The sequence below is a fragment of the Charadrius vociferus genome, unplaced genomic scaffold (genome assembly GCF_000708025.1).
Source record: "Charadrius vociferus isolate BGI_N301 unplaced genomic scaffold, ASM70802v2 scaffold103, whole genome shotgun sequence".
NCBI classification, from domain to species: domain Eukaryota; kingdom Metazoa; phylum Chordata; class Aves; order Charadriiformes; family Charadriidae; genus Charadrius; species Charadrius vociferus.
The window spans coordinates 1,604,540-1,628,766 of NW_009648061.1; the positions used below are offsets into that span (position 1 = coordinate 1,604,540).

The 24,227-nt window shown below is 39.6% G+C and overlaps 1 protein-coding gene across 1 annotated transcript in view; it reads right to left on the bottom strand.

The window, feature by feature from the left end:
* TRIO (trio Rho guanine nucleotide exchange factor) overlaps positions 1-24,227 on the bottom strand; it is a 182,907-nt gene that overhangs the window by 9,123 nt on the left and 149,557 nt on the right. The window contains exons 35-50 of the mRNA XM_009883743.1: positions 23,274-23,444; positions 19,204-19,299; positions 16,933-17,081; positions 16,125-16,191; positions 14,509-14,612; positions 13,797-13,866; positions 11,646-11,735; positions 10,950-11,042; positions 10,371-10,421; positions 10,073-10,150; positions 9,026-9,217; positions 7,858-8,035; positions 6,247-7,016; positions 1,833-2,080; positions 880-1,018; positions 503-530 (exon numbers count right to left, since the gene is read on the bottom strand). Coding sequence (XP_009882045.1) covers positions 503-530; positions 880-1,018; positions 1,833-2,080; positions 6,247-7,016; positions 7,858-8,035; positions 9,026-9,217; positions 10,073-10,150; positions 10,371-10,421; positions 10,950-11,042; positions 11,646-11,735; positions 13,797-13,866; positions 14,509-14,612; positions 16,125-16,191; positions 16,933-17,081; positions 19,204-19,299; positions 23,274-23,444 — 2,524 coding nt within the window. The remainder of the gene's footprint in view (positions 1-502; positions 531-879; positions 1,019-1,832; positions 2,081-6,246; positions 7,017-7,857; positions 8,036-9,025; positions 9,218-10,072; positions 10,151-10,370; positions 10,422-10,949; positions 11,043-11,645; positions 11,736-13,796; positions 13,867-14,508; positions 14,613-16,124; positions 16,192-16,932; positions 17,082-19,203; positions 19,300-23,273; positions 23,445-24,227) is intronic.

A 24,227-nucleotide genomic window follows, 5' to 3' on the forward strand; every position in this document is an offset into this window, starting at 1 on the left:
TGAGGCACTGTAGTGGTTTCCCTGTTTCACAGGTGAAACTCAAAAAGTTTGGTTCTGTGTATCAAGATATAAACCCAGTTTGGCTCTTAACTCAGAGGGCCACTATCTTTGTCCTGATCAGGCTCTGCACTGGAGACGCCTTGAACGTTTCCTAGGGTGCAAGGTTAAAAATGAAGCAGCTCCAACTCCCGGTCTTGTTATTTTGCAAGTTCAGCAAGGTCCAAATTCCATACAGTCTCCATATAGAACACGTCATATAGTCCTTGTGTTTTATGTTGTTTTGGACTTGTGAACAAAAAATGAGTTCTTTGCATCTTAAAAAAATCAATATGAATGAATGAATGTTCATTGACTGTGCCCCTTATCCAGAAAGGGCATATGTATGTTTTGATAGAAAATACTCAGTTCCTGACATAATTCATATCAAGCAAATTTAAACAAAGTAAATAATGTTTTAACCAAATTATACTGACTGCAACTTTTTAAAATTAAAACAACTTACCATCATAAATGTAATTGGGGTTGAGAAGCTGGAAAGGAGAAATTAAAGAATTAATGTCCTGATAACCTTATAATAACTTAAAGAATGGTAGAAAACAAAGCCCAGTGATGGCTCAAAGTTAGCTGTACCCACCAAGATCCAAGAAACATCTGAACACCAGAATTTCTGCATCACTCTACTCTTTCTGCAGTATCTTTATGCTATATCACGCTTGCAGGCTCAAAAATTGTATCTTCCTGTTTTCAGATTTGGCAAACACCATCCATTAAAACCACTGTTACCTCTAATTCCTTCATGTGAAATTCTGCCAGAAGCTACTTTTAAAGAAAGCCCAACACAACTTCTTTTGGAAACTACTACATCTTTGTAACACTTACCTTTACAGAAACCTTGTTGGCAAGTCCTTCTCGGGATTTGCGGTAACCATTTTCTAGCTTGCCTTCCCTTTTGCCGTCTTTATCTTTTTTCTCAGATTTTTTCCTTAAACGGAGTGCTGTGTGCCAAGACGTTGACTTCCTGAATACAGAACATTAAACTTTGATCAATTTTTTTCAACTCCAGGTTACGTGTTATACTCTCTAGTTTCAAACAGCATTGGAAAAGTATGTCAAAATGTTATTGGATTGTATTAAAGTATACTGAAATGAAACACATTAAGTGTTCCAGAAGAGATGTTACCCTTGAATAAAAATGTAAGCAACCCAGTAAGATTAGTCTGTAGTTCAGTATTTCTTAAAATTATTGCTCAAATGGTAAAATTTCTATTTGAAAATACAACTGTCAAACTGAGCAATGATCAGTATGAAATTTCATATCAAATACAGCCTATAGATGCTTTGTATAAAGATTTAGTGCTAAGAACTTTGCTATAATTTCTCCCATTGCAGATTTGAGAGACCTTCCTAACACAACCAGTCATTTTCAATAGGTTTCTGACTCACAGTAAAGAGCTAGGAACTCTTGAGATCTCGTTTCACTTGGAACAAACATTCCCCGACTGTTTTCCTAAACAAAGGTGTCTAGCCTGATAACTCATCCTATCAAATACAGCAGTAGCTATTGCTGATCTTAGATCAGGTATTCTTTCATTATCTTTTCCCAGAAGATTGCACTATTACAGCTCTTTTTAAAAAAGAATATGTGCTTCTGGGCTCTTTCTTACTAGCTTGTACTTTGAAGTTTGCTAAGGGACCTCTCAAGTACTCATTCTGCTTGATGTTCATTTATTTCACAAAGATCACATCAACTTTTGGTTTAAAAGGTTCAAAGCCTTGTCTAAATTGGAAGTTTTTTCTTCCTCCTCCCCTTCTACACACACCCAGGCACTCACTTGATGGTTCCATCAGGGTTGTCAATGATGACTGCACTGGTATGCCCCAAGACATAGCCGGGAATCCAGCCCTCGGCTGCGGGGCACTGATCAGTGGCGGCTCTGAACACCAAAAACATGTTCTGTTGGTTGCTGGCTAGAATCTGCACGACCTCTCCTTGGTAGACATTTATCTCATCCTCCTTCACTGCCGTGTAATCGTGTGTCACCAGCATGGTGGAGATATTGCTACTGCTGCTACTTTCACTCTGCAAGCGTCAATTGGAAGCAGAAAGAGGTAAGGAAAAAAAGAATAAAGTTTAAAGTTCATGAAGAAGACAGGCTGTTCTTGGCCTGCTACATTACCTGCATAATCCACATAACTTAAGCTGTATTCAAAGAAAAGAGCTCTGATTTCTCTTGTAAAGCTACCTGTGTCTATTTATCTTGTGCAAATTAGTTCGATCTTCATATACTTTTACGTACAGCCGCTGCAGAAATTTCTTCCTGTTGCTTTTACTCAAGATTACTTCCTTTAACTAAGAGTCAGTTTATAGACAGATCTCAACTGGTCTTCTTTTCAAGCTTGGACACTGAACCTCGCATCTTTATCAGGCAATAAACTACAGTACAGCACGTAGGACAGTTTTTCATGGTCTTATAGGTGTGGTTTCAAAATCATCATCATTACCTCATGAACACTGGAAATTCCAACAACAAATAATACATATAGTCTTTCCTAGCACTGTTTGTCACATCTCAGACACCAGCCTTCTGCACACGAAACATGACAAGGTAGAAAAGAACAAAATATGCTTTTGACAATGTCTCTCAAAACCACAAGGCTTGTCCCTGGTTGAATCTGTATCATCAGGTTTATTCCTTTAAATGCACAGCATAAGGTACTAAAATAAGAAATTATTCATTTCTTGGGCAAAATAGGCCCACTGGACTATGAGAATAAAGCTGGAAATCTCACTTTTAACTGATTAGTGACAGAGAGCTGAGCGTTGTTAGCTGCTTACCATACACTTTCAATCAGCGTTCATGAATGTTGTTCGTTTCCCCACCAAGCATTCGCAGAAAGCTAATTATGGCTGATCGAGTGTACATTAAAAGAACAAAAAGCCTTCTCCTGGCCATGAATCCACTTGCAATTATTATTTTTTAAAAGATTCATTTTGTCCATTTGCATGGACAAATGCAAATAGGTTTAATAAATGGAAGCGTGACATCTATTATCAGATCATGCAACCTATTCCCTGAAATAAGATATCTCCTTCTTGAAACACATTAAAATCAAAATGGATGGCCAATTAATGGTGTGGCATGAGGCGTATGTGTGTGTTCCCCTGTCTTTTGTCTCTGTTCTTACTTCAGGCTGTTTCAGGTCACTACCCGTGAGGGCTCATTATTGCTTAGTAGTAGCTGAGCTGAGGAAGGGAATCAGTACTCAGCTGTAGCTGCAGACTGCTATCACTTATAACCACCCGGTAGCACCATGCGTGTGCAGGAGTGAGTGGAAAGCCTGGCACGCAGGTTTAAAACAGTGTCACCTTTTTTTCTCAAAACTGTCAAATATTTCTCCCCTCAATGTTGAGGAGATGCAGCAGGGGTCAGTGGACAGCACAGTACGCTGGGAGCCCTGAATACCACATTCTCTTCCAGTCTGCTAATGGCCTTGAACAAGTCACTCCATCTCTCGGTGCCTGTGCTTCCCCCTTTAGTGCTTCGGCTGAGAAACCAAGACATTTGGAAAGGAACAGTCTCAGATTATTCATTCACAGCATGTTCAGCACATTGATGCTTGGGTTTCCAGTGAGCCTGTACATTTTATTCTAGCTGGACTATTTTATTCAACTGGGTCGTTGAAGTCCACTCTGTCTTCCCCCCCCCATCAGGATGATGAAGGAAATGCTACCACAGAGAGAAAGACCTCATCCTGAATTGTACCTCTACTAAAGGATATTTGTTAATTCCAGATGCTGTATTTCCAGTGGGAGAACTCATTTTGTCTGGCTTAGAGGACTGTCTGCATGGTCTTTTGTATTACCAAGCCCTTTCCGTGACTCAGGCAAACTGGGTACAGCAGAACCAAACAAACGGTCTCATTTTTAGTCATTGTTTAAATTAAGATTACAACTTGCTAGATTCTTTTAGCTAGACGAAAAACAACTCTATTCAGAGAAAGCTGCTTTTGTTAACTCCTTCTGTTAGACTTACAGGGCAAGAAGAAGGGAAGGCTGAAGTTGCAAAACCAACCTAAGCTCCAAACCTCGCCCCACACACTATTCCTGAACATACTGTTTCTTGGCATGCAGCAGAATTTGTACAGCTGCAAGACTGACCTTCCTGTAACATAACATTTCTTTTTAATAGTTAAGTCTTGAAGGATCACATTAAGCTGAATATTTCTTATTTTCAACAAGGACAGATAAATCTGTTAAATAAACAAGTGTCTGGTAACTCTTAAGTGACAAACTTTCTTGTGAATGTGTTTATATCGGAATTTATTTTCACCACAGAAAGACAGCCTTTTCTTTTGCCTTGCAAGGAAGTAATTATTCTTGCACAGTTAATGTTTTTCTACTGCATGTTCTGCTGGTCATCACTGACCTCAATTATGGGATTAGAGGAAGATTTAAAATCAAAATATAAAAAATTCCTCCCATACTCCTGAAATACTAGCAAAAGCAATTCCTTTTTCTTCTTCTTAGAAATAACTTTTCCGTAAGTAACCAACCCTAACCATACATGCAAGTAAACACACACACAAATGGTTAAATCAAAATAAATCTTCACAACAGATTTTCTCTAGTCTGTTGAATGTGGTGTGAAATCCTGCTAAGGTATGGTCTAGAAATGACGTTATAAATGAAGAATTATGACCCATCTCAATTACCAAACTAAAAGCAATGTAATTGTGAAGCAGAAGGCATGCATTCAGATATTATGTTTTACAGCAAGATGAAAATAAGCAATGGTGTCTTTGCTGAGACAGTATCAAAATTCAAATGTTTTGAAAACTCAGTGCCATCCCGTCTCTCCCTCCCTCTTTTTTTTAATGACGTCAATTAATATTATGCAAGTCTTCTCTGCATGTAATAAGTACCACTATCCTGATTTACATACTGTGCAGTAGTTGCAAAATACTCAAATTATCCCAGATATTACATTATCATCACATTTTGCTAGACTAAAGATAAACACAAGACAGAGCTAAACCAAACGAAAAGCTCAAGGAAGATCGGGATAAAAATACAACACATGCAAAGCATAATTTTTTCTTCTGAAGCGATTAAAAAAGTGTAAGAACTAAGAAGTCAAGAAAGCTCTGTGTTAAACAGTTCTATAAAGAAACGCATGCATTTAAAAGAGGTCTGGCAAGTTAGGCGATTTGCAAAATCGGTATTGCATACTATTTGTGAAAGAGTGGAAAAACAAACATTCGTGAACACAACACTTAGTGAGAGAAAAATCAAATGCGAGTTTAAAAAGAAAGGCACCATAGCCTGCCTACTGCATCCACGGCAAGTGCCTTGAACTTTTTGCTTTACATTCGCACATGCCCCTGTGATTGCTGTGTTGCGTTTCCTGGTGGACGTTATTACAGAGAATGTGGATTCTGTTGACACCCCAGCTTTCCGCACAAACACACCAAGCGCACACTATAAGGTTGAATCTCCAGATGCCCTAAACCAGTTCTTCTTACAAAGCAGAAAAGACAAGTGGAGCCGCTATTTGTTTTGGTTGTAGTAGAAGGAGGATTATTTTAGCTAGGTTTTGTTGGCCTATTTTGAGTGGATTGAAGGAAGCTTCCTCGATCAGACACAGGATTTAAAGAGAGAATGTTGTACTTCAACTAAGGCTGAAAGGAGAGGGGCGGGGGGGGAATTAATAAAAAATAAAAATCAAGCAGCCCAGGGAACGTACTGTAGATGTCTCCACGAAGTTAAAACTCAACAGGACAACGGTGGCGGATTTGTGCGTGAAAGGGAAAAAAGCCCCAAGGCAATCTGCCAAAATCTTGAAGACAGATTTAAGTGCTGGCCGAAATGCATACCCCAAGGTGCTCTGGCTGCCACGCTTCAGCATGTTAATTACGTGCCTTCAAATTAGAGACGAAAAAAGCAAGGAGAGCAAGTTAGTAAGTATCAGCCTAGTGATCTATGTTTTCAGCAGAGGCAGAAATTGCATCTAATGTTAGCAGTTGCTTTCGTGTCTGTATACATATCCACGTTTGTATGTATACATGCACAGAGAGGTAGACAATTTTGGTTTTTTAATGTGCAGAAGATATTTGAACAGTTGATTATTTCAGAGCAGTACAGCACTGGAGAGCCAGAAGTTAGTACGGAGAGTGATGGTAACGCACAGAAAGGGAGCATGGGAAGGTTTTAGAAGAGCTCGCAGGACAGAGGTGCTCCGCTCTTACCCCATTACTCTGGGTGGAGTGAACTGACTGCTCGCTGGTCGAGGAGCATGTGCTCATGCGGTCTGTGTCCTTGCTGTGTGAAGAGTGGCGGTGGACCTGCCGCTGGAGGGAGTCATTGTCCCCAGGGAAAGTGAAGGAGCCAGGGCGGCTGGCAGGGGATGCTGGGATGGAGCTCCAAAAGGAGCCCTTCTGCAGGGGGCTGCTGGGTGGAAAGGTTTCTTTGCCAAAAGGAGAAGGGAAAGTCGTGGAGAGAGGAGAGTTCATTGGTGAGATGGCTCCTGGCCTTGGCTTCCCAAGCGTCAGTGATCCTATGCTGTTTCTTGATCGACTGTCCTCTGAGCTTCCACGTAAGTCTTTCTGGGCTCCATCAGCTGAGCCAGAAATGTTTCCCGCTGTCTTCCTGGGACTTTCAATAACTTTCATCTTGGGAATCTGCTCAGCTTCTCTCTGAGGACCGTCCGGTTCTGCATTGGGAGGGTGCCTGTCTGGCTGGCTCTGGCCAGTTTCTAAGGAGGTGTTGTAGTGTGGCAGGGAGAGATTGTGAATGGACATACCTGACATCTTGTCTGCCTCTGCTTGGGCCGAGGCTGCAGAGGAGACCAGGACTGGGGAATGGTGTCTGACAGGCTGGGGGATCCGGGATGGCCGGCTACGGCTGGAGCTGGGGATGCCACTACAGCTGCTGGGGCCGCTGCTGTTACCGCTGCTGCTCCCGCTGCCGCCTCCACCACTGCTGTGGTTCCTCTGGTACTCGATTGGGGATGTCAAGGCTGCAACGGGGGTGGGAGGGAAGACGATCAGGGAAAGGAGGGCAGGAAGGGGAACAGGAACAGTTTAAAACACATGCTTACTGGCAAAAGGGGAGTGCTGTTCAAGTAAGATAAATTCCCTTAGCAATGCCGGTCATGCTGTAGACCTCAAGTCACTTTTTTATATCACACCTCCATGACCTGCTATATGTACCTATTAAAGATGAAAAATCTGAAACCATGGAGAAATGTTTTCTTCTAGGATCACATTGTCAGTCAGCAGCCAAGCTGGGAAAAAATAGGTGCGACTGAATTCTCAGGTCCTTGTTCCATCTATTACAACTCTTTTAAAAAAAATAAAATCTAGATTGGGGCAACAACCAATTGATAGAAAAATATAGCAAGAACCCTCTAATGTCACAGCAGACACTACCATCTCCTAGTGTTCTCCTGCACAATCTGAATGTTGTTATTACCGTAAGATGTGACAACAACGGCCACCAAAATAACACAAGCAAAACATATTCTGAATAGATGCTTAAAATTCCACTTGGGTTTAGCCTTTAAAGGCTTGCATTTGCTTAAAAGGGGTACGCTAACTCTCCACCTCAACGGATGGTGCCAATCTTGATTCACTCCTACAAAACATTTGGAAAATTTCACCAAGAGAACACCATGTAAATTCAGACTACCACTCTTATAATAAATGCTAGCATCTGTTCTGAAGCAGAAATGCAGCACGTATCCCCCAAATGTTCTGTATTAGCTCAGGAAAAAGGAAACTTGCAAATCATTTCAAAGCCAAGAAACAACAGATGAGAGACGTTCAATTATAAAGTTTCAGTGAGAGGAAATAATTTACCATTTAAAAAGTTGCGCTGGTTTTCCAAAATTTGGTTAATTTCGTGGATCCATAACTGGCGGACTCCTGGACTGGCGGAATGCAAAATAAAGGTCTCTGTGACATCGCCCGTTCTTGATGTTAGTGCAAATTTACATGGATCGCTGTCCACATTTTCCTCCAGGGAAAGGCAACTCACCTTTGTGGAAAAAAAAAAAAGAAAAAAAGAAAAAAAAAAGAGATCTGATACTTCACGTATTTTTATGAGAAATATACCTCTAGAATCTCTTACTTAGGAGCTCAAAGTAAGATCTTCAACTGATGACCGTGCTTTCCTTCAGTAAAATAATACCATGAAATGAAAGACTGCAGTAAACTAAGGATTAGTGTACAGCTTACTGACACACTGTGCCTGAACAATTTCCAGCTGGTCAGTGTGGCCCAGTGTTCTCCATCATCCCTCGCTCTGTCTTTGTGTTATTTAAAGTGCTGAGCCTGGTGTGGAGGTCTACCACTGGCCCACACCAAAGGCTTCTGCTGCAGATACAGCAACGCCTTGGAACAGGCGGTCCAGCCAGCGCTAAACAGGATGCTCAGCTGGCAGGCAGAGCACCGAGGTGAATTAAGGGAAGCAGGGTCCACCCTAAACGCTTCACAAGGAGGGCTAGTAGGCCCTAATATCATCAGTTTTTGTTTCAGGGAAAGCTTGAAGTGGGGGTAAATGCTTTTCGTTTGAGGAAAAGCTGACACGTCTAAGAAGGTGGCACTACTTACAAATGTTACTTACACATTTGGACTGATTTCAGCTGAAACTCAAAAGAAGGGATAGGTAGTTATCTTTATTTGCAATGACTTTGCAATGTGGTGTCTACACAGGACAGAACTAAAGACTAAACTCTGTGCTAATGCTTGTACAGCTTTGTACAAGAACACCTGTTTTGGTATGCTTCACGTGGGAAGCAGAGTGCTGGGATCCAAAGATTCCCATTTATCATGAGAGCGAGCACAAATTCAGCAAAAAAAACAGCAAGCACAAATTCTGCAGGAAGTAACTTCAGGAAATGACTGACACCTCACTGTGCTTTGGGATTGCACACCTAGATGTCACTAGTGACTCCACACTAAATCAGAAACTGTTACCTTAGCAGAGTTTGTGCAGGGGACGCAAAGACTCACATACAACAGTTACCTTGATACTGTTTTTAAACAAGAATCCGGGCATGGAGAAACCTTTCTTTTTATCTAGCAGCTCACTGAAAATGACAATCTGCTCAAACAGGAAGACCCGTCTCTCCTTGCAGCGTGGCAGAAGTCCCGCATCCTGGTCTGTAACCAAGAAAGTGTCCTGGAGCAGGAGCTTACCCTGGGCTACAATTTTACCCTAAACACAGAAGCAAGCAGAAACAAATTTAGTGCAGTTCTTCATTTCTTTCCCCAATCAACCTTTTTGAGCAAATGCTCATGCCAAAACAGCTTTGTTATTTCCCAGTTTCTGAGTGTCACTGACCATTATGTCTTCATCGATCCTCCTATACACAAAACATTCTTGTGCCCTTTCTCTAAAAACAATCATCAAGAAAAAAATCCCAACAAAATACACTCCACGCTTTTCAATTCATACTGCAGCTTGAGGCTTGTACCACTACGGCTTTCATCCTTCTATTCCTAGTAACTCCCACAGTAACTCTCATTCTTCCAACGTTTTCCAGGGTGTCGAGAAGGGGAAGAATTCAAGTTCATATGTGCATCACAGAGCAGAAAGGTCTTCGCAAGTAGAACACGTGACTATGGTCTGACTGATGCATACTGCTTCAACAGCCAATTTTCATCTCTTCTAGTCTTAGCAAAACAAGGAGACGTGCTAGAGTTGCCTCAGGTACTTTATTGACCTTAGCAACTCCTCCTTTGTCCACACTACTAAAGTCAGGGCTGCTCACCTGCTGATAACTGATTCTTCACTGCTTTGCAAGTCATTAGTTGATAAGGGAACTATAATAACACCAGCGCTTCCTCGATTTTGCAGAAGGACTTATGTAGCATGACTGACACAACAGGTAAAGTCTCCCAGGAAAAAGTCCTTGGCAGGGCTAAGACTTGATTTCTCATTCACTGTTTTTTTTGCACCAGCTAACCAAATTGTGAGGGAGCACCCGATCTCATTTCTCCCCACAACATTAATGGTTAATTTCTAGAGAACCTGAGAAAAACTCTAAGCAAAAAACCTCGGCCAACTTACATCAAATCCTTGCAGGCGGCCAACATTCATCATGTCATTACACCGTTTTGGTACTATACACATGACCTCTACAGCTCTCTGTTCAAGACAAATAAAAAGTCAAAGTTTTATTTTCCAAATGAGTTAGCAGCATAAAAATTTGTTTCATTTGCTACGGTTGCTTTAGAACAGATATGTGAAAAGTAAACACTTGTAATTACATTCTCAAGAAGATCAGAACAGGAAAGTGACTCTATCAAAACAAGAGAAGCTCAGAGTAAAGAGCATTCGAATCACTAAGAGAAAATATCTCAAGTACCTCTAGTTCTGTTGTGTCAAGATTAGCTTTTTTAGAATATTTGAGGAAGTCCTAAAAAAGGAGAAAAAAAATAATTAGTTCTTTTCTTAGAAATCAGCAAAGACAAATCTTAGAAAATCTGAATTTGCTATCCTCTGTCAGAGAACGACAAACTGCAAAAGACAGAAAAATTTTCTTTTTAGAGCTTCTTGCTGCTGTGCCTTCCCCCTGTTATTTTTTTAAGATTTATTCACTATTTTGATTTAGCTCATACGAGAACACGTATTAAGGCAATGACCTCTCTGATACACAGGATTGCTCTCCAGTAAACATTTATGTGATATTAAAATGGTTGCAGATGTAGATGGAAAAGTTGGGATGGGTCCCAACAACTCATATCACATTTATCTGAAAACAGTTGGGAGGTCCCTCTTCCCTTCAGATGATATTGGTACAAATTCTAAACATTTCATTTGGTCTTTAACTGTTAAAAGGAAAAGCAAAATTCTGCCCAAGCTACTTACTGCAATTTTTATAACTATCTGAATATTCTCAGATAATAATCACATGACATTGTTTACAAATCTGGGTCCACTTTACCTTTAGTAACAGCTGGTACTTCATAATTCTCTGCACAGGTTTTATTAGCAAGTCCGTGAGCTGAAGTCTGTGGCCCAGGCGTTGCTTTAGATCCTGAGGGTTGTAAAACAAACATTTTTTTGTTTGTTCAGTTAGAAACAACTTTATTTTGTTGGGATAGAAACACAGCAGGCTATATCACTATTAATGGCTATCAGAGCAGAAATTGGCAAAAGTCAGAGTAGAATTTAATCTTCAGTTAGCAAAAGCTGGAGTCCTTCCCCTTATCTCTATCAGCTTTGTTTCCAAAGTATTCCTCTCTCCAAGCATCTTCCATATCTTTTTTGAAAAGACTGTACAGTGAAATGTAATTTTTGAGAGTGATCCTTGCTTGTTCAAAATTGCCACTTCATATAATATGCACTGTTAACTTCCTAGGCTAGGGCTAGTAAGGATGACACTCTACTGATTAATTAGTATCTTATACCTAAACTTTAGTTTTCTTCCCCTAGAGATTAACACATCTCTAGGAGCCTGTATAAGACTTGACAAATCAGAACAAAAATGGCAAGAAATTATAATTTACAACAGGAACAACAATACGTGCTCTTTTGGCTTTTTTTGTTTGTTTGCTTTTTTGGCTTGGTCACCAGATCTGATAATGCTTATAATTTGTACACATTATTCACCTTGCTATATCATCTCTCAGGAACTTACCTCAAAAAATGTATCAATGTATTCTGAGACAATGTGCTCAGACTTTGGTTTGTTTTGGCAGTAAACTATGTACATGTGCAACCTTCTCTCCTACAAGAACAAAGATACAGAATGATATACCATCATCAAGAAAAAACCAAACATGTCAGATTGAAACGAATTATTATTATAATAAGTACAGCTGTTCAAGAGTATGAACTTAAAAAGATCTTTCTGAGGAAAAGAAGCAGCTACATATGCAGAAATTACAGATCTGAAAACACATTTATTTGGGAATACATGATGACTTTAGAAAGGCACTGCCACAGTTATAAACACTCCTGAACAACAGGTCTTTAGAGATGATAGCGCAGCAGGTCCCACAATAAAATTAAGTATGAAAATCGTTATCTTTTTCTTTTAGCAAGAGCAATGGTTAGAACCTTTGAAATAACACATTTTTTAAATTTTAATAATCTAATTATTATTCTAATACATGAACAACCTCCTCCTGTTTAGCTGTACAGAGTAGTTACAAGAAACCTCTCAAGCCTTATATTTAGTATTAGCTGTCCTGGTGGGGTTTGAGTGGGGATGTAAGTGATGTAGCCTGGAAATAGTGGCGCCAGTATTTCTTAACTCTGATTCTGTATTTTTTGCATGTGCTTTTAACACCAAGGCAACAAAGCAAAAGAGAAAAACTGTAACTTCAGCCTTTAGGATTCATTCTTGATCACTGACCTTGCTGGTTAAGAAACACAGACATACCATATGTGTTTACTATCTGCTTTAAAATCTGTCTTATCATTTTGCTAAGATCAGTTTGCCATTAGAGGCTTTGCTGCTAAGAGACTTAGGGAGTATTGACCAGTGAAGACAAATGGAAAGCAAAGAAGGAAAAAGTAAGATGGAGGTTGAAAAGGACACACAGCATAGATTAAGAGCAGGAACCGAATCGTCATGTTCTAGCTGATAGTCAGGGTTTTGCCAGAGGATGTTGTAATAGCATCACAGCTTGCCTTTCCATCTGGAGTGGTAAGGGTGCCTTTCAAAGACAGTTCCATCACAAATATACCAGGAGAAAGTAAAACAGCAATCAGAAACAGGGAGGGTTACCTCCTCCAGGTTTCCCATTTTACCAGTGCCAGAATTCTCCCTTCTCTCCATGCATGCCCCCCCCCTTTTTTTTTTTTAAAATAATCCCTCAGAAATGAAACAGCTCATTCCCCATTCATCAGTCCAGGAGTTCGCCCCGGCTCCCAGTGTTACTGTTCCATTAATGTTTGGTTCTGTGCTCTTTTGCTACCCTGGTATTGACTTCAAAAACAGACTGCAGGAAAAATCTGAAACCCATTAAATCTGCTTTAATCCAGTCTGTCTTCAGTCTTTGCACACTTGTGCAAACGATTGCATTTAGCAGGCAAGTTTCCCTTCTGCTGTCCTGCGTGATTTGGAGTACCTCGAGACCTCATCTCAAACTGATATTATATTTCTACACCAAAATGACTGACTAGTGGCACGTCTGATGTGTCCTGAATTTTTCTATCTAGTTTCTAGTTAACTAGTTCATCCAATTTCCTTCTGAAGTGTTATAATATCCACATGTATCACATGGTCACCCCTTTTAATAAATAAACGAAAAGTGGAAAAACAGGGACCTGCATAAAGCTATAAAGGGTACTGTGTTGGACTAAAATGAAACATCATGAATTTCTGGCGCTCTCAATTCCTTTCCCAAGGGAAGAGGGAGGAATCTCAACCACTACTGTGATTCTCAGAAGGGGAAAGGATACAGAACTAGAATGCACTGAAACCAGGAATCAGAATGAGCCTCTTTGCTATTTTTGTTTCTTATGTTCCATGGTGCTGCAGGGATACCTGGGATTAGAAGGCAGGTGACACATGAAATGACAATTCCCTTGCACAGAATTGAAACTGAATTGAGAAATGGGGCCCTCATTCATATTTCCTCTCCCCAGGAAGATACTGGGGACAAAACCTAGAGCATTTACTTATTTATAAGCTCTTATAAGCTATCTCTCCACCTCTTACAATGAAGAATATTTTACAGCATTTTCTTAATCACGTTGTACCACAGATAAATTCTTAATAATCAAACATGTTGGTCAGTAGCAGTAACAGGGGTTTGCCAATGAAGACGTTCACACTTACATGCTTAACAAACAGGGATCCCAGCTTTTCTGGATCTTCAAGGCACTTCTCCAACTCTCCTAGAAAGAAGCTGAACATAAACAGAATAAGTACTTTTTTTTTTTCTGATAGCACACACTATAACAACAGGTAATTGCAAGGCAACGTGGTCTTACCGCAAGATCCACTTTCTGACCTCTACCAGCAGCTGCGGATATTAATGTATGTCCAAAATGACAATGTTAGCAGTGTAATATTTTAATATAGTTTTCCAAAAGGACACACTGAATCCATGCCAAGATGAAAAAATACTAGTGCTCATTTATAAAATTCTTTAATTTCATATATTGACTGAAGCTTTTCTCCTTCCTAGTCTGAATGCCTGAGGTGCCAATATTGCCATGCTAACCGTAAACAAATTCTTTAGACCGTATTCTTACAGAAACCAATTTTGAAAATAAAGCCTCAAACAACGTACAAGCTTCTGTACGTAATACTATCCATACCATAGATTCTCAGTTGAAGCAGTTGTGATATATAAGCATCCTTGTTTAAAGCAAATCTTTGTACCAACATTTGTAAGCTGAATCTAAAGTTCCTACAACTCAAAACACAAAACCAACTATATTTACCTCGTATCTGGGTATTTGAGGAAAAAAATAATGTCTTAAAGTCAGTCTAGTATTTTTTTAGGTAGAATTGTTCGGGAGATGGTTTTCTAGTTAATACGTACTCTCTGTGCCAGTCATAAATCTGGTGAATGTTTCCAAATACAATCTTGTCTTTGCCTTTCATGTCATCAGGTACGCCGTCTTCCTTCATAAGCGCCATGTAACCCTGCAACAGTCCAAGGAAATTCACTGTGAACGTTTTAACTTAAAAAAGTGAGATGTCTTTTAATCCCCCCTCTTCCCAGAAGCTTTCTAAATTGTCCGTGAGACTAACTTGCCTGGGATGCAAAAGCAAACCAAAAAACCTGCTCTATAACATAGAGCATATACACAAAATATCACGAATTGGCTTAAGGTTGTCTACTCAACATTGCCCAGTGCTAGCAAGATGAATTCACTCTAGCTGATTTAGCCTGTGTGAACAGGCTCAAAGCATAGAGGAAACTTCTACAGTCCTTCTCTTTATTGTCTGAAGACGCAGCTGCAATGCTTTGCCAGGTAGGGCTGTTACCAAGTACATGTTGGAGCCACTGAACTGGCTTCTATGCTCCTTTGCTCAGTGATTCTTATTTCAGTCACCTACACAAACCCTACACCAAAGCACGCCGAGGAAGAAAGCAGCTGCATTGCACATGGGACTGCACTGCATGGACTACTACTAGTGGTAATAAGCAAACTGAACACCAAAAAAGTTGAAGATCAATTCTATTAGCAAGCATTCTGGCTACAATAAAGTTCCTTTTACATTTTCCCATAGTCCCGCCTTCTCTTTTTCGGTGTATATGTATCCATCTCACTGTGCAATTCTATCACATAGGTAGAGCTGGAAGTGGTTTTAAGTTTTGTAATACTCCTGCGACTCTATTCCTTCTATTTTTTCCTAATACTTCTATTCCTAACCCTATTCTATTCCTAAACCCTAAACCTAAGCCAGGTTTGGGTTTAGTTTGCAAAGTCTATGTTTTGATGTTTAGCATTTTCACCAGGAATTATTTTGTTAGTTACAAAAATACATCTGTTCACAGCTTTCTAATGCACTATTTAAATACTGTAAAAAGGGTAACACGATGCCAATCATTCCTTCCCTCCCTCCTTTTTAAATGGAGTTAGAGAATTGAACCTTGTGAGGCTGAAATTCACTGTCATGGTCATTCTCTCTACTCTTCCAAATGCATTTTGTTGGTAGCTGAAGACTGAAGGGAGATGTGTGATGTTATCTCATTTTACAGAAGGGGAAACTAGGAAGTCTAAGAGAAGCCCAGCAGTAGGAGAGGAAGCAAGTCTTTCAAATCCAAGATAGTTGCTCTATATGCTGAGCTACAATACTTTTTAAATTTAGTTGTGCTAAACGAAACCATCTAGTCTAAGATACTGTTAAGCCAGAGATAGTAATCTTAAAAAAAAAAAAAAGACAAAGAACTACATTCCTCAGAAGAACAATAAGGTGCACACAATAACAGGCAGAAGGGAGGGAATAAGATTTGATGCAATATTTCTCGTATGTTAAAAGGCGGCAGGAGGGAAAACTCAGAATGCAAACATTCACATGTTCAGTTTCTTACTGTGTTTTGTTTTGAGAAAAAAAAAAAAAGTGAGGTTCAAGCTACAGAGCTGGTCAGTACCACATTAAAAAAAAAAAAAAAGAACAGAAAAATCAAGAGAATGAAAAACGTCATACCTCAACTACGTAGCCCAGATCTCGTACATAATCTCGCTCTGTCTCCACTAATTCCTGTAAGACATAGCTACAATGGAAAGAACATGGTGAACACATTTCATTAAAAAATGAAACATTCTTAAAGAGGATTAATGGCATACAACCTTTTACACATTTGCAGTCACATATGTTTGATAAGCAGAGCTGAAACAGAAGAATTCGTGCACATTCTTTCTAAGGAAGATGCTTTGACTTTGGAACCGGAGCAGGCTTACTTCTGTTTACCTAAGGTCAGATGTTTTCTTACACGTGTCATTAAAATTAAACATTTAACTATTGTTTAAAATAAAATGCTATTATGTCTCTGGTCTGGAGACTCTTAAGTATATGAGCTGTTATTTCTACCCACAGATTTAAATAATTTTGAAACCAGGCATGTTTTTGTTCTACCATGGTAACGGTTTACTACTACCTAAAGAAATTAAGAGTGCAGTGGAACAGAACAGGGGGAATGACCATTTTTTTGAAGTCTAATAGCCCTCTGAACATTTTAAGATCAGCATCCTCCTGAATAACTGAGACCGACATGTGACAGAAGTCGAACACAGGATGACTAAAATGAAAAATCACAGGAAATTGAAACTGCAACTAATCTTTGAGAAAAAATTTTTTTCTTTGCATAATGTGACTACATGCTTGACTCCCGACACAAGTCCTCCCTCTTTCTGACTAACAGCTTCTGCTGCCAGTTCAAAATGGACATTTTTTTAAACATTTAATTTCTCTCATCAAAATATTGTAAAAAAACGGAGTGAAAATGTGGTCTTACTGTCGTCTTTTTAAGGAGCTGGATTTCCTTTCTTCCATCTCATCTATGGGCGATGAGGAGGAGAGAAGAGAGTTATCTGAAGGGTTGAAGGATGGACTGCTGCTGTCACCTTGATCTACCAATAAGGAACTTGGACGGTCCTCCAGAGCCTGAGAAGGTGTTCAAGACAGACAGCAACAGTGATTTACTTCGCCTTTATTCACAAGACACATTTACATGCAGCTGTATATAGGAACCTATGGGAGATCAATTATTGTAATGTATCTTAGCAAAGGAGATCCCAAGCTTCCAGGAAACCAGCCCACAACATGATTTTCCAGGACAGATAACCTAACCTTATACAGGCACATTTTGAGATGTGTCAGTCTTCACAGAAAAAGAAAGGAGTTCAGTTGGTTTGAGCAGCAAGGGCTAGAAGTCAGACTATCCTGCTCAGGATGTAAATACTTCTATGGTGGAAACTAGACAGAGGTATGCTTATTGCCAGGGATTAAATTATATTTGTCATACTTTAGTTCTGGCATATGCAAGTTACTTTCAATGATAAATAGGATATCCTTAAAGGAGATTCTTTGGATGTTAGTGGTGTTTTTTTTTTTGTTTGTTTGTTTGGTTTTTTTTTTTAACACAACAGAAGTAGCATTCCTTGTCAGACATTTTGTTTATCTTATTAACTAGCCAAAATACTGACTCATTGAAGAAAATAATGACTTCTACACTGTCAATATTGCTTTTGAGCTTCATGACAGTTCAGATCATAGGAAAGAATCCCTGCCTCTTCTGCCAGATCCACCATCTCCCTTGCACAGACTCCACAGGCTTCTGCTTCTATAAAAGATGGAGAAGCCACGTGAGAAGTAATAGGAACAAGCTTCTATTAAGTATTTATTGGATTTCTTTAATTCAAGCCCATAATCTTGGATCAATCTACAGTTATGTATCACATTTTCCTTGCATGCGATACACCCTTTAGTGCAAGACACATTTACTTCACCAGGGTGGGGTTCAGCTGTAATCTTTTTTCTTTCCCAACAAAAAGTAAAAACCCAATAATGATATGACTGTCCCCAAAACCATGGAAGCTGACCCTTGGCTAAAACTGTGAAATGAGAACATCTCCACCAGGGACCATGTGCATGGATCATTAAGTTATATCCACTGCTAGGCTGCCTGAAAGACACATGGACTATCAAACTTTCCATTTTACAATTTTGTTGAATTTTCCCACAGATTACTTCTTTTTCACCCTTCTGGTGAAAGAGAAGTAAAAAGCAAAGTTAATACCCTAAAAAAGCATAGCAATTATTTCATACAGTAACGTGAGTAAAGTCTAAGTTTTTCTGAATGAGGAAATAAAATACAAATTAAAATTTCTCATTCTGAAATTCAAAGCTGCTTAGATTTAGAATGAGCCTGGGAAATATCAGCCTCTGGTAGCATGGGGCTGCCATGCTGCAATTCTCTCTAGTTTTCACAGCAGCACTTCTACTAAGCCCAACAGGGTCTATGTTGCAAAAGCCAGATTTTGAGGGAATCACAAATTGCTCAGGGACCACTTGAGACCATATATTTCAATCTCCCTGCTCAAACAGGGTCAGCTAGAGCATTTTTTTCCAGGACTGGGTCAGGCTGGGTTTTGAATATGAAGGAGAATCTGCCTGGAATTATCCATTCACCCTATTCTTTGTCAATGAGCACCTTCAGAAACAGGAACGTAAAGCCATCACAGACACAGATTCCTCCTACTTAATTTGTTAGCAAACACTAAAAAGCAAAAAAGGAAGCACTAACATGCAAAATGCTCCTTTTACTCTTTTACTTATTTCTTCATTATTGTGTTGCCGAAAGAGCAACTAGATAGCACAAATGTTTCTGTATAAGGGTTATCTGCTTTGCTGTTGAACCTTGCAAGATTTCCTATAAATTTAAGTTTCAGGAACTCTTCTCATAAAGTTCTATCAGGCTAAGAGCCTGGGTCTTAGCATTCATTTTACCAATAGGACATTTACTTTTTACTAATAGGATATACATTTTCTGCTGTCTCCTCTCCCTCTTACTGTTTTTTTTTGCTTCTCTACATAGCCATTTACCTATTCAAGAAGTGCTTTTACAAAAGAGTGTACAAAACGATCCGTTCACCAACTCAGAAAGTGACTTTCGAAACAGGTGTCAAGTTTTACAAGTCAAACACATGTAGCTTTCCTTTGAATAGCAAGTCAGGACTTGAAGACACAACTTGTTTAAACATATGCATCTGCTAGTCAGCCTCACCATTTTACTTTTGACGAGCTCTTCAATTGCACTGACTAGTTCTGCAGCACTGGGTGTCTCAGAGCTGGTCGGCCGCACCAATAATCGAGAAGATGTCTGTGCAATGACAAAAAAGAAAGAGAATCCCAGAGTTAGTCTGGTACTTGCTGAGGGATCAAGAGACTTCCTTCACTTCTCTGTCAGGCAAAGATACCCAACAATAACTGTCAGTGTAGTAACAGTAAGATCATCCCTTCCAACTTGGGCCACCGGAATTTGAAATTTTAAGTAACCCCCACAGAAGTTAAATGCTAGGATAAAAAAAAAAATTCCTGTTCCTACATGCAACAGAAGTCATGGAAATATCCTTCACCTTGCTGATAATGCCTGACAAATAGCTATAAAAATTGCCCGACCTGTCCCAATGGACAACAAACAGTTTGTTAACATATTTTATTGCTGGTTAAACAAAGCAACAATTGCAGAGAGTAATGGGAACCAATTGATGGAAGCATCATTAAGTTAAGAAAAAAATACATCAGTAACTGAGGGGCATTTACTTTTCTAAAGGAGCTGGGGTATATTGCCCAGATTCAGAGGGGAAATTGTGCTCACCATTCCTTGTGCCATCCATTTTCCCCAATGGTATGTGTAGAGCACAGAAGATCTCTGGCCTCATAAGCTACAAAATGCCAGTTTATAGATACAACTGAAGGTAAAAGGTGTTCACAGTAAAGGACTCTGGGAGAGGGCCATTAAATTCAGCCTCAGTAATTTGCAAACAGAGTTGTTTGCATATTACATTTATCATTAAATAACTGGAAAGTGGAAACAGGGTGTAATATGAACCTTACTTCATATTACAAACAACACAGTGAACGTCATGTGGCACAGGGTAAGCTGTCCTGCAAAAGTTTCCAACAAACTGGACAAAGAAATGGCACGTATAATGACTTAACACAAGAGGTTCTGCTCAAATCAAGCATGGGTGTAACAAGGCTCCCCATAAGTCAATACAAAAAAAAAGAATATACAAATTTTAGGTAGTTTGCCTTGTATTCGCCTTATTCGGAAAGGAAAACAGGGGTTGGGTAAGCAAAGGAAATACAGACAGCTTTAAATGGAAAGATACGGGAACCGAGCCAAAGCAGAGACAGAACACAAGTCAACATAATGCTGCATCAGAGTTTACAAAAAGAGAAAACAAAAAGCAAAAATAATTAGTTTCATATTAACATAACTGCTCTTGAAACTTTAATACTGCTTATCCAAAAATTAAATGCAAACAACTTGTAAACTGCCATCAAATGCAAATCCATGAAGTGTGCAATGATTCTACTGAACAGAAGAATGCATACTGTGCAGATGAGCTCTTAGAGGAGAAAATGGTTGTGTTATTTAGTGATATTGGACAAATCAGCATGGCCTAGCACATGATGTTTGCATGCACACCAAAAACTGAGCAATCCCACAGCCAACGTGTCTCTTAGGCAATTGTATGCTCCTGACATCAGACTGTCTGCCAGGTTTTCCAAAGCTATGCTTGTATGCGGGTTTTTCACTTTGGATATGGAGATCAACGTAGCCTTACAAAACACTGGCAGTGTTGGAATCAGACTCTGGTCAAGGTCTCTTCTCTCTGTTACTGCTCTATGGGAGTACATGGGGTGTGACTGTTGATAAAACTTCAGAACCGGTTGGTTTCCAGTTCATGGGGTTATGTCATGTATTATCTGAAAAAGGTGGAGCTGCATAGGTGAAGTCTGCCTGCTGACCCTCCTGATGATGTACTCTGGGAGCAGAATACACCCCTTGCCCAGAAAACAAGGAAAGGTGGAGGGAGCAACTGAGCACACACAGGTGTGAGATGCTGCTGGAGCCCACAGTAGGCTGGGTAGGGTGGGAGAAACCCAGTGAGAAGGGAGTTTCCACCAGGCAGCATAGATGAGGAGTCCTGGAGAGGCAGAAATGCTCACAGTGAGGCACAGATGAAAGCCAAGCCTCTGAGGTCACGGAAAGGAGGAGACATTCCTTGGGATCCAGAGGAGCTGAACAACCCAAGAAACCACTGAGCATGGCAGGAACGCGAAGGAGGACTCCACCCAGAAGGCAGACAACTGGGAATTTGTTTGCAAGCCTTTTATTAATCAGTAACTCCATCAATAGAGCCAACTGACTTCTGCTGTGTAAAACTTTGCTCTGGCTTCTCACTTCTGTGTTCCAATAAAGCATTTGCTTTAGGTCCTGGAAATTGGTGGTATGTCTTGGTGTGTGGACTTCAGGGAGGCACACACAACCTCCCAGGCTGCCACATGAGGTGACTTTTTTGCCTCTCACCATGCAGTAGGACAGATACTGCACAAAAAAAACCACACCACAGAAGAATAACTATTTACATATTTTGAAAAATTATGGTATAATATTAGCTTTACCAAACTTTAACTTCTCAGAAGTCTTCTCCAGAATGCAGTTCAAGCTACTTTAAAAACTGTCCCAACATGTTTTTATTGCAGTGAGTGCATGTTAAGAAATGAAAGTAAAATTTACTGGAGATTGAAAGCTACTCAAAGCCTCTTACTCTGCTGTGGTAAGGGTCTGACTTTGCACCAGAAATACAGAAGCGAGAAGACACTAACTTACAAGCATATCCCTTCACATAACTGTTCTTGCTGTGTAAAGCAGCAAGCAAAATCCATTTTTCTCTGGGTAACTTTTTGTAAGACTTGCGTTTCAATTTTTTTACATCTCTGAAGAGACATGGAAATATTTTAACATCTTTTCACCAACGTTATTTTTATTCCAAGTCTCAAACTAAGATTATTATTTTCTAGCAATAAAATATTCTCTCAGGTCTAAAGGCTGATCTATTTTTGCTTGTTGTGTTTCAGGAATATTCCCCAATAGATTAACTCCCCAACTCATATATTATGCTTTTTCAATGAGAAAATGTTTAGGAATAAAATACACATAGAGCATGGGACCCAGCCATTTTGACCCTACAAATGATAGCTTCAGGGATGAGCAAGATCCCCACCAAAAGGCAGTATTTTAAAAAGGAAGAAAAAAAAAAAAAAAAAGAAAGAAAGAAGGTCAGCCAAAGTTATCAGTAACATCTGCATCACTGAGAACAGTGAGTAACCAGTCACAAAATTCACGAACATTATTCAATGCTATATATTACAAATTTCAAGCAGCAAAATGGGAAGAAAACAGTAATGTGCATACTTGCTGCACAAGTCCAGACTGTTTCCATTCTAAAAACCTCTATTTCCAGGCTTGATATGTGTTCCCTAAACATTTGACCCTGGTTGAAAATGGAAATAAACCCTCTCAATGTATGAACATGATTACATTTAAGAAAAACAGATTATATGCAAGTAAGACCTCCTTTACACAGTTACTACCCATGTCCAGAATGTCATTACTGATGCAAAACTTTTACCTTCACTTTTAACCTGCCTTTGTAAAAAGCAGCTGGATTACTACTCTTATTTCCATATTAACTTCTTACTACACCTTTTTCTTAGGCACCAAAAAAAGAAGGAAAAAAACAAGAAGAAAAAAAATCACCATAGAGCTGATGTGAACAGCTCCTTCTGCTAAAGCATGTACATAGAAATTTTTTTCCCCTTGAACTGAGGCCATCCAAAATAGTAGGGCCTGGTAAACAGCCTATGATCTAAAAATGTTATGTACAACTGTTAATTTCTCCAGATAAACTTTATTTGCACATAGTATTTTAACCTTAGTACCCAAAGGAATGATTATAAAACAATTACATTTTAATTACTAAATATGGCATTAGTCAAACAGATGTAAATAGGCCTGCAAACACACAAAGCAGCCCATTTTTACATTTAAAGTGCTAGTAGAAAAAATTTCGGCACTTGTGCTTCTAAAATAGAGAAGCATTTAATTCACATCCTTTCCACAGCAAACCCTTTTAATGTTGTCTTAAGGGTCACAGTGATTACTTCTGTCTACCATAAAATCGTACTATGTACATTACAGAGACTTTTGGAAACAGAAGAAAGATTGTGCAAACCGAGCTTATCTCAACGTGTGAAGCCCTCCCTCCTTCCTCCTCCTACCTTGTCATCCTGCGAGTCGGGCTGGAGAAGACTGTGTTGCTGAATTGCCATCGGAGGAGGAAGCGGTACGGCATCCGCTCCCTCTTCGCCTTCCTCCTCTCCGCAGCTCTGCATGCCTGAAGAAGATGACTTGGAGAGAGTGCCACTGCTCAGCCCCTCGTTGCGACCTCTCTGTAAATAAAAATCAAGACGTTCAAGCTGTGTCACTTCCTCAGCAGCATGAAGCTTGCTCAACACAAGCTTGTCTTAAACAAGTCTGTTCTGTAGATTCACCTCTCTCTCAACAAGTCAAGATGATCCCACAAACACAGTGCAGTTCCTCAGCAGAGGGGGGGGAAAAAGCAGATGCCAAAGAGAATGTTTTCAGTGTTTGGTAAAAGCAGATGGACTGAGATACTGAGAACAAGACATTCAGCTTGAAATTTACTACAGGAAAGTGTTACCAAAGCCATTCTTGCTTTCCAAGTTCAGTTCTGTAAAGAGCCACGCTCCTCTAACTTAGAAACGCAAGAATTTTGCATCTAAAGGACTAAGCCTCATAGCAAGACTTATAAAAGACATAAAAAACCCTATTACAACATGAAATATTTTCTTAGTTATCCTTTCTGCCCCTTCCCCCTTAAAGTAGTGAGAGCAGACTGCTTGTACAATTTTTACAGTTGTGTTGAAAGACAGTCCTTCCAATTATACAAAGAACTGATTTCAATTAGCCAAAATTTTAATGCAACTGATCTCACAGGATAACCTATCTTTAAAGGAAGACAGCATAGATGGTCATTGTCTTTTCCCAACTTTAGGCACTGGCCTTAGGTTTTCCTTCACTCACAGAACTGCAGAGTAACAGATATTCAGAGGGTCTCTTTGTACAGCCTGACATTCAAAGAAAGAGGCAACTATTCCTTCCCAAACCACATCTCCCAATTCACCATGCTGCAAAGTCTCTAGTCTTCTCTT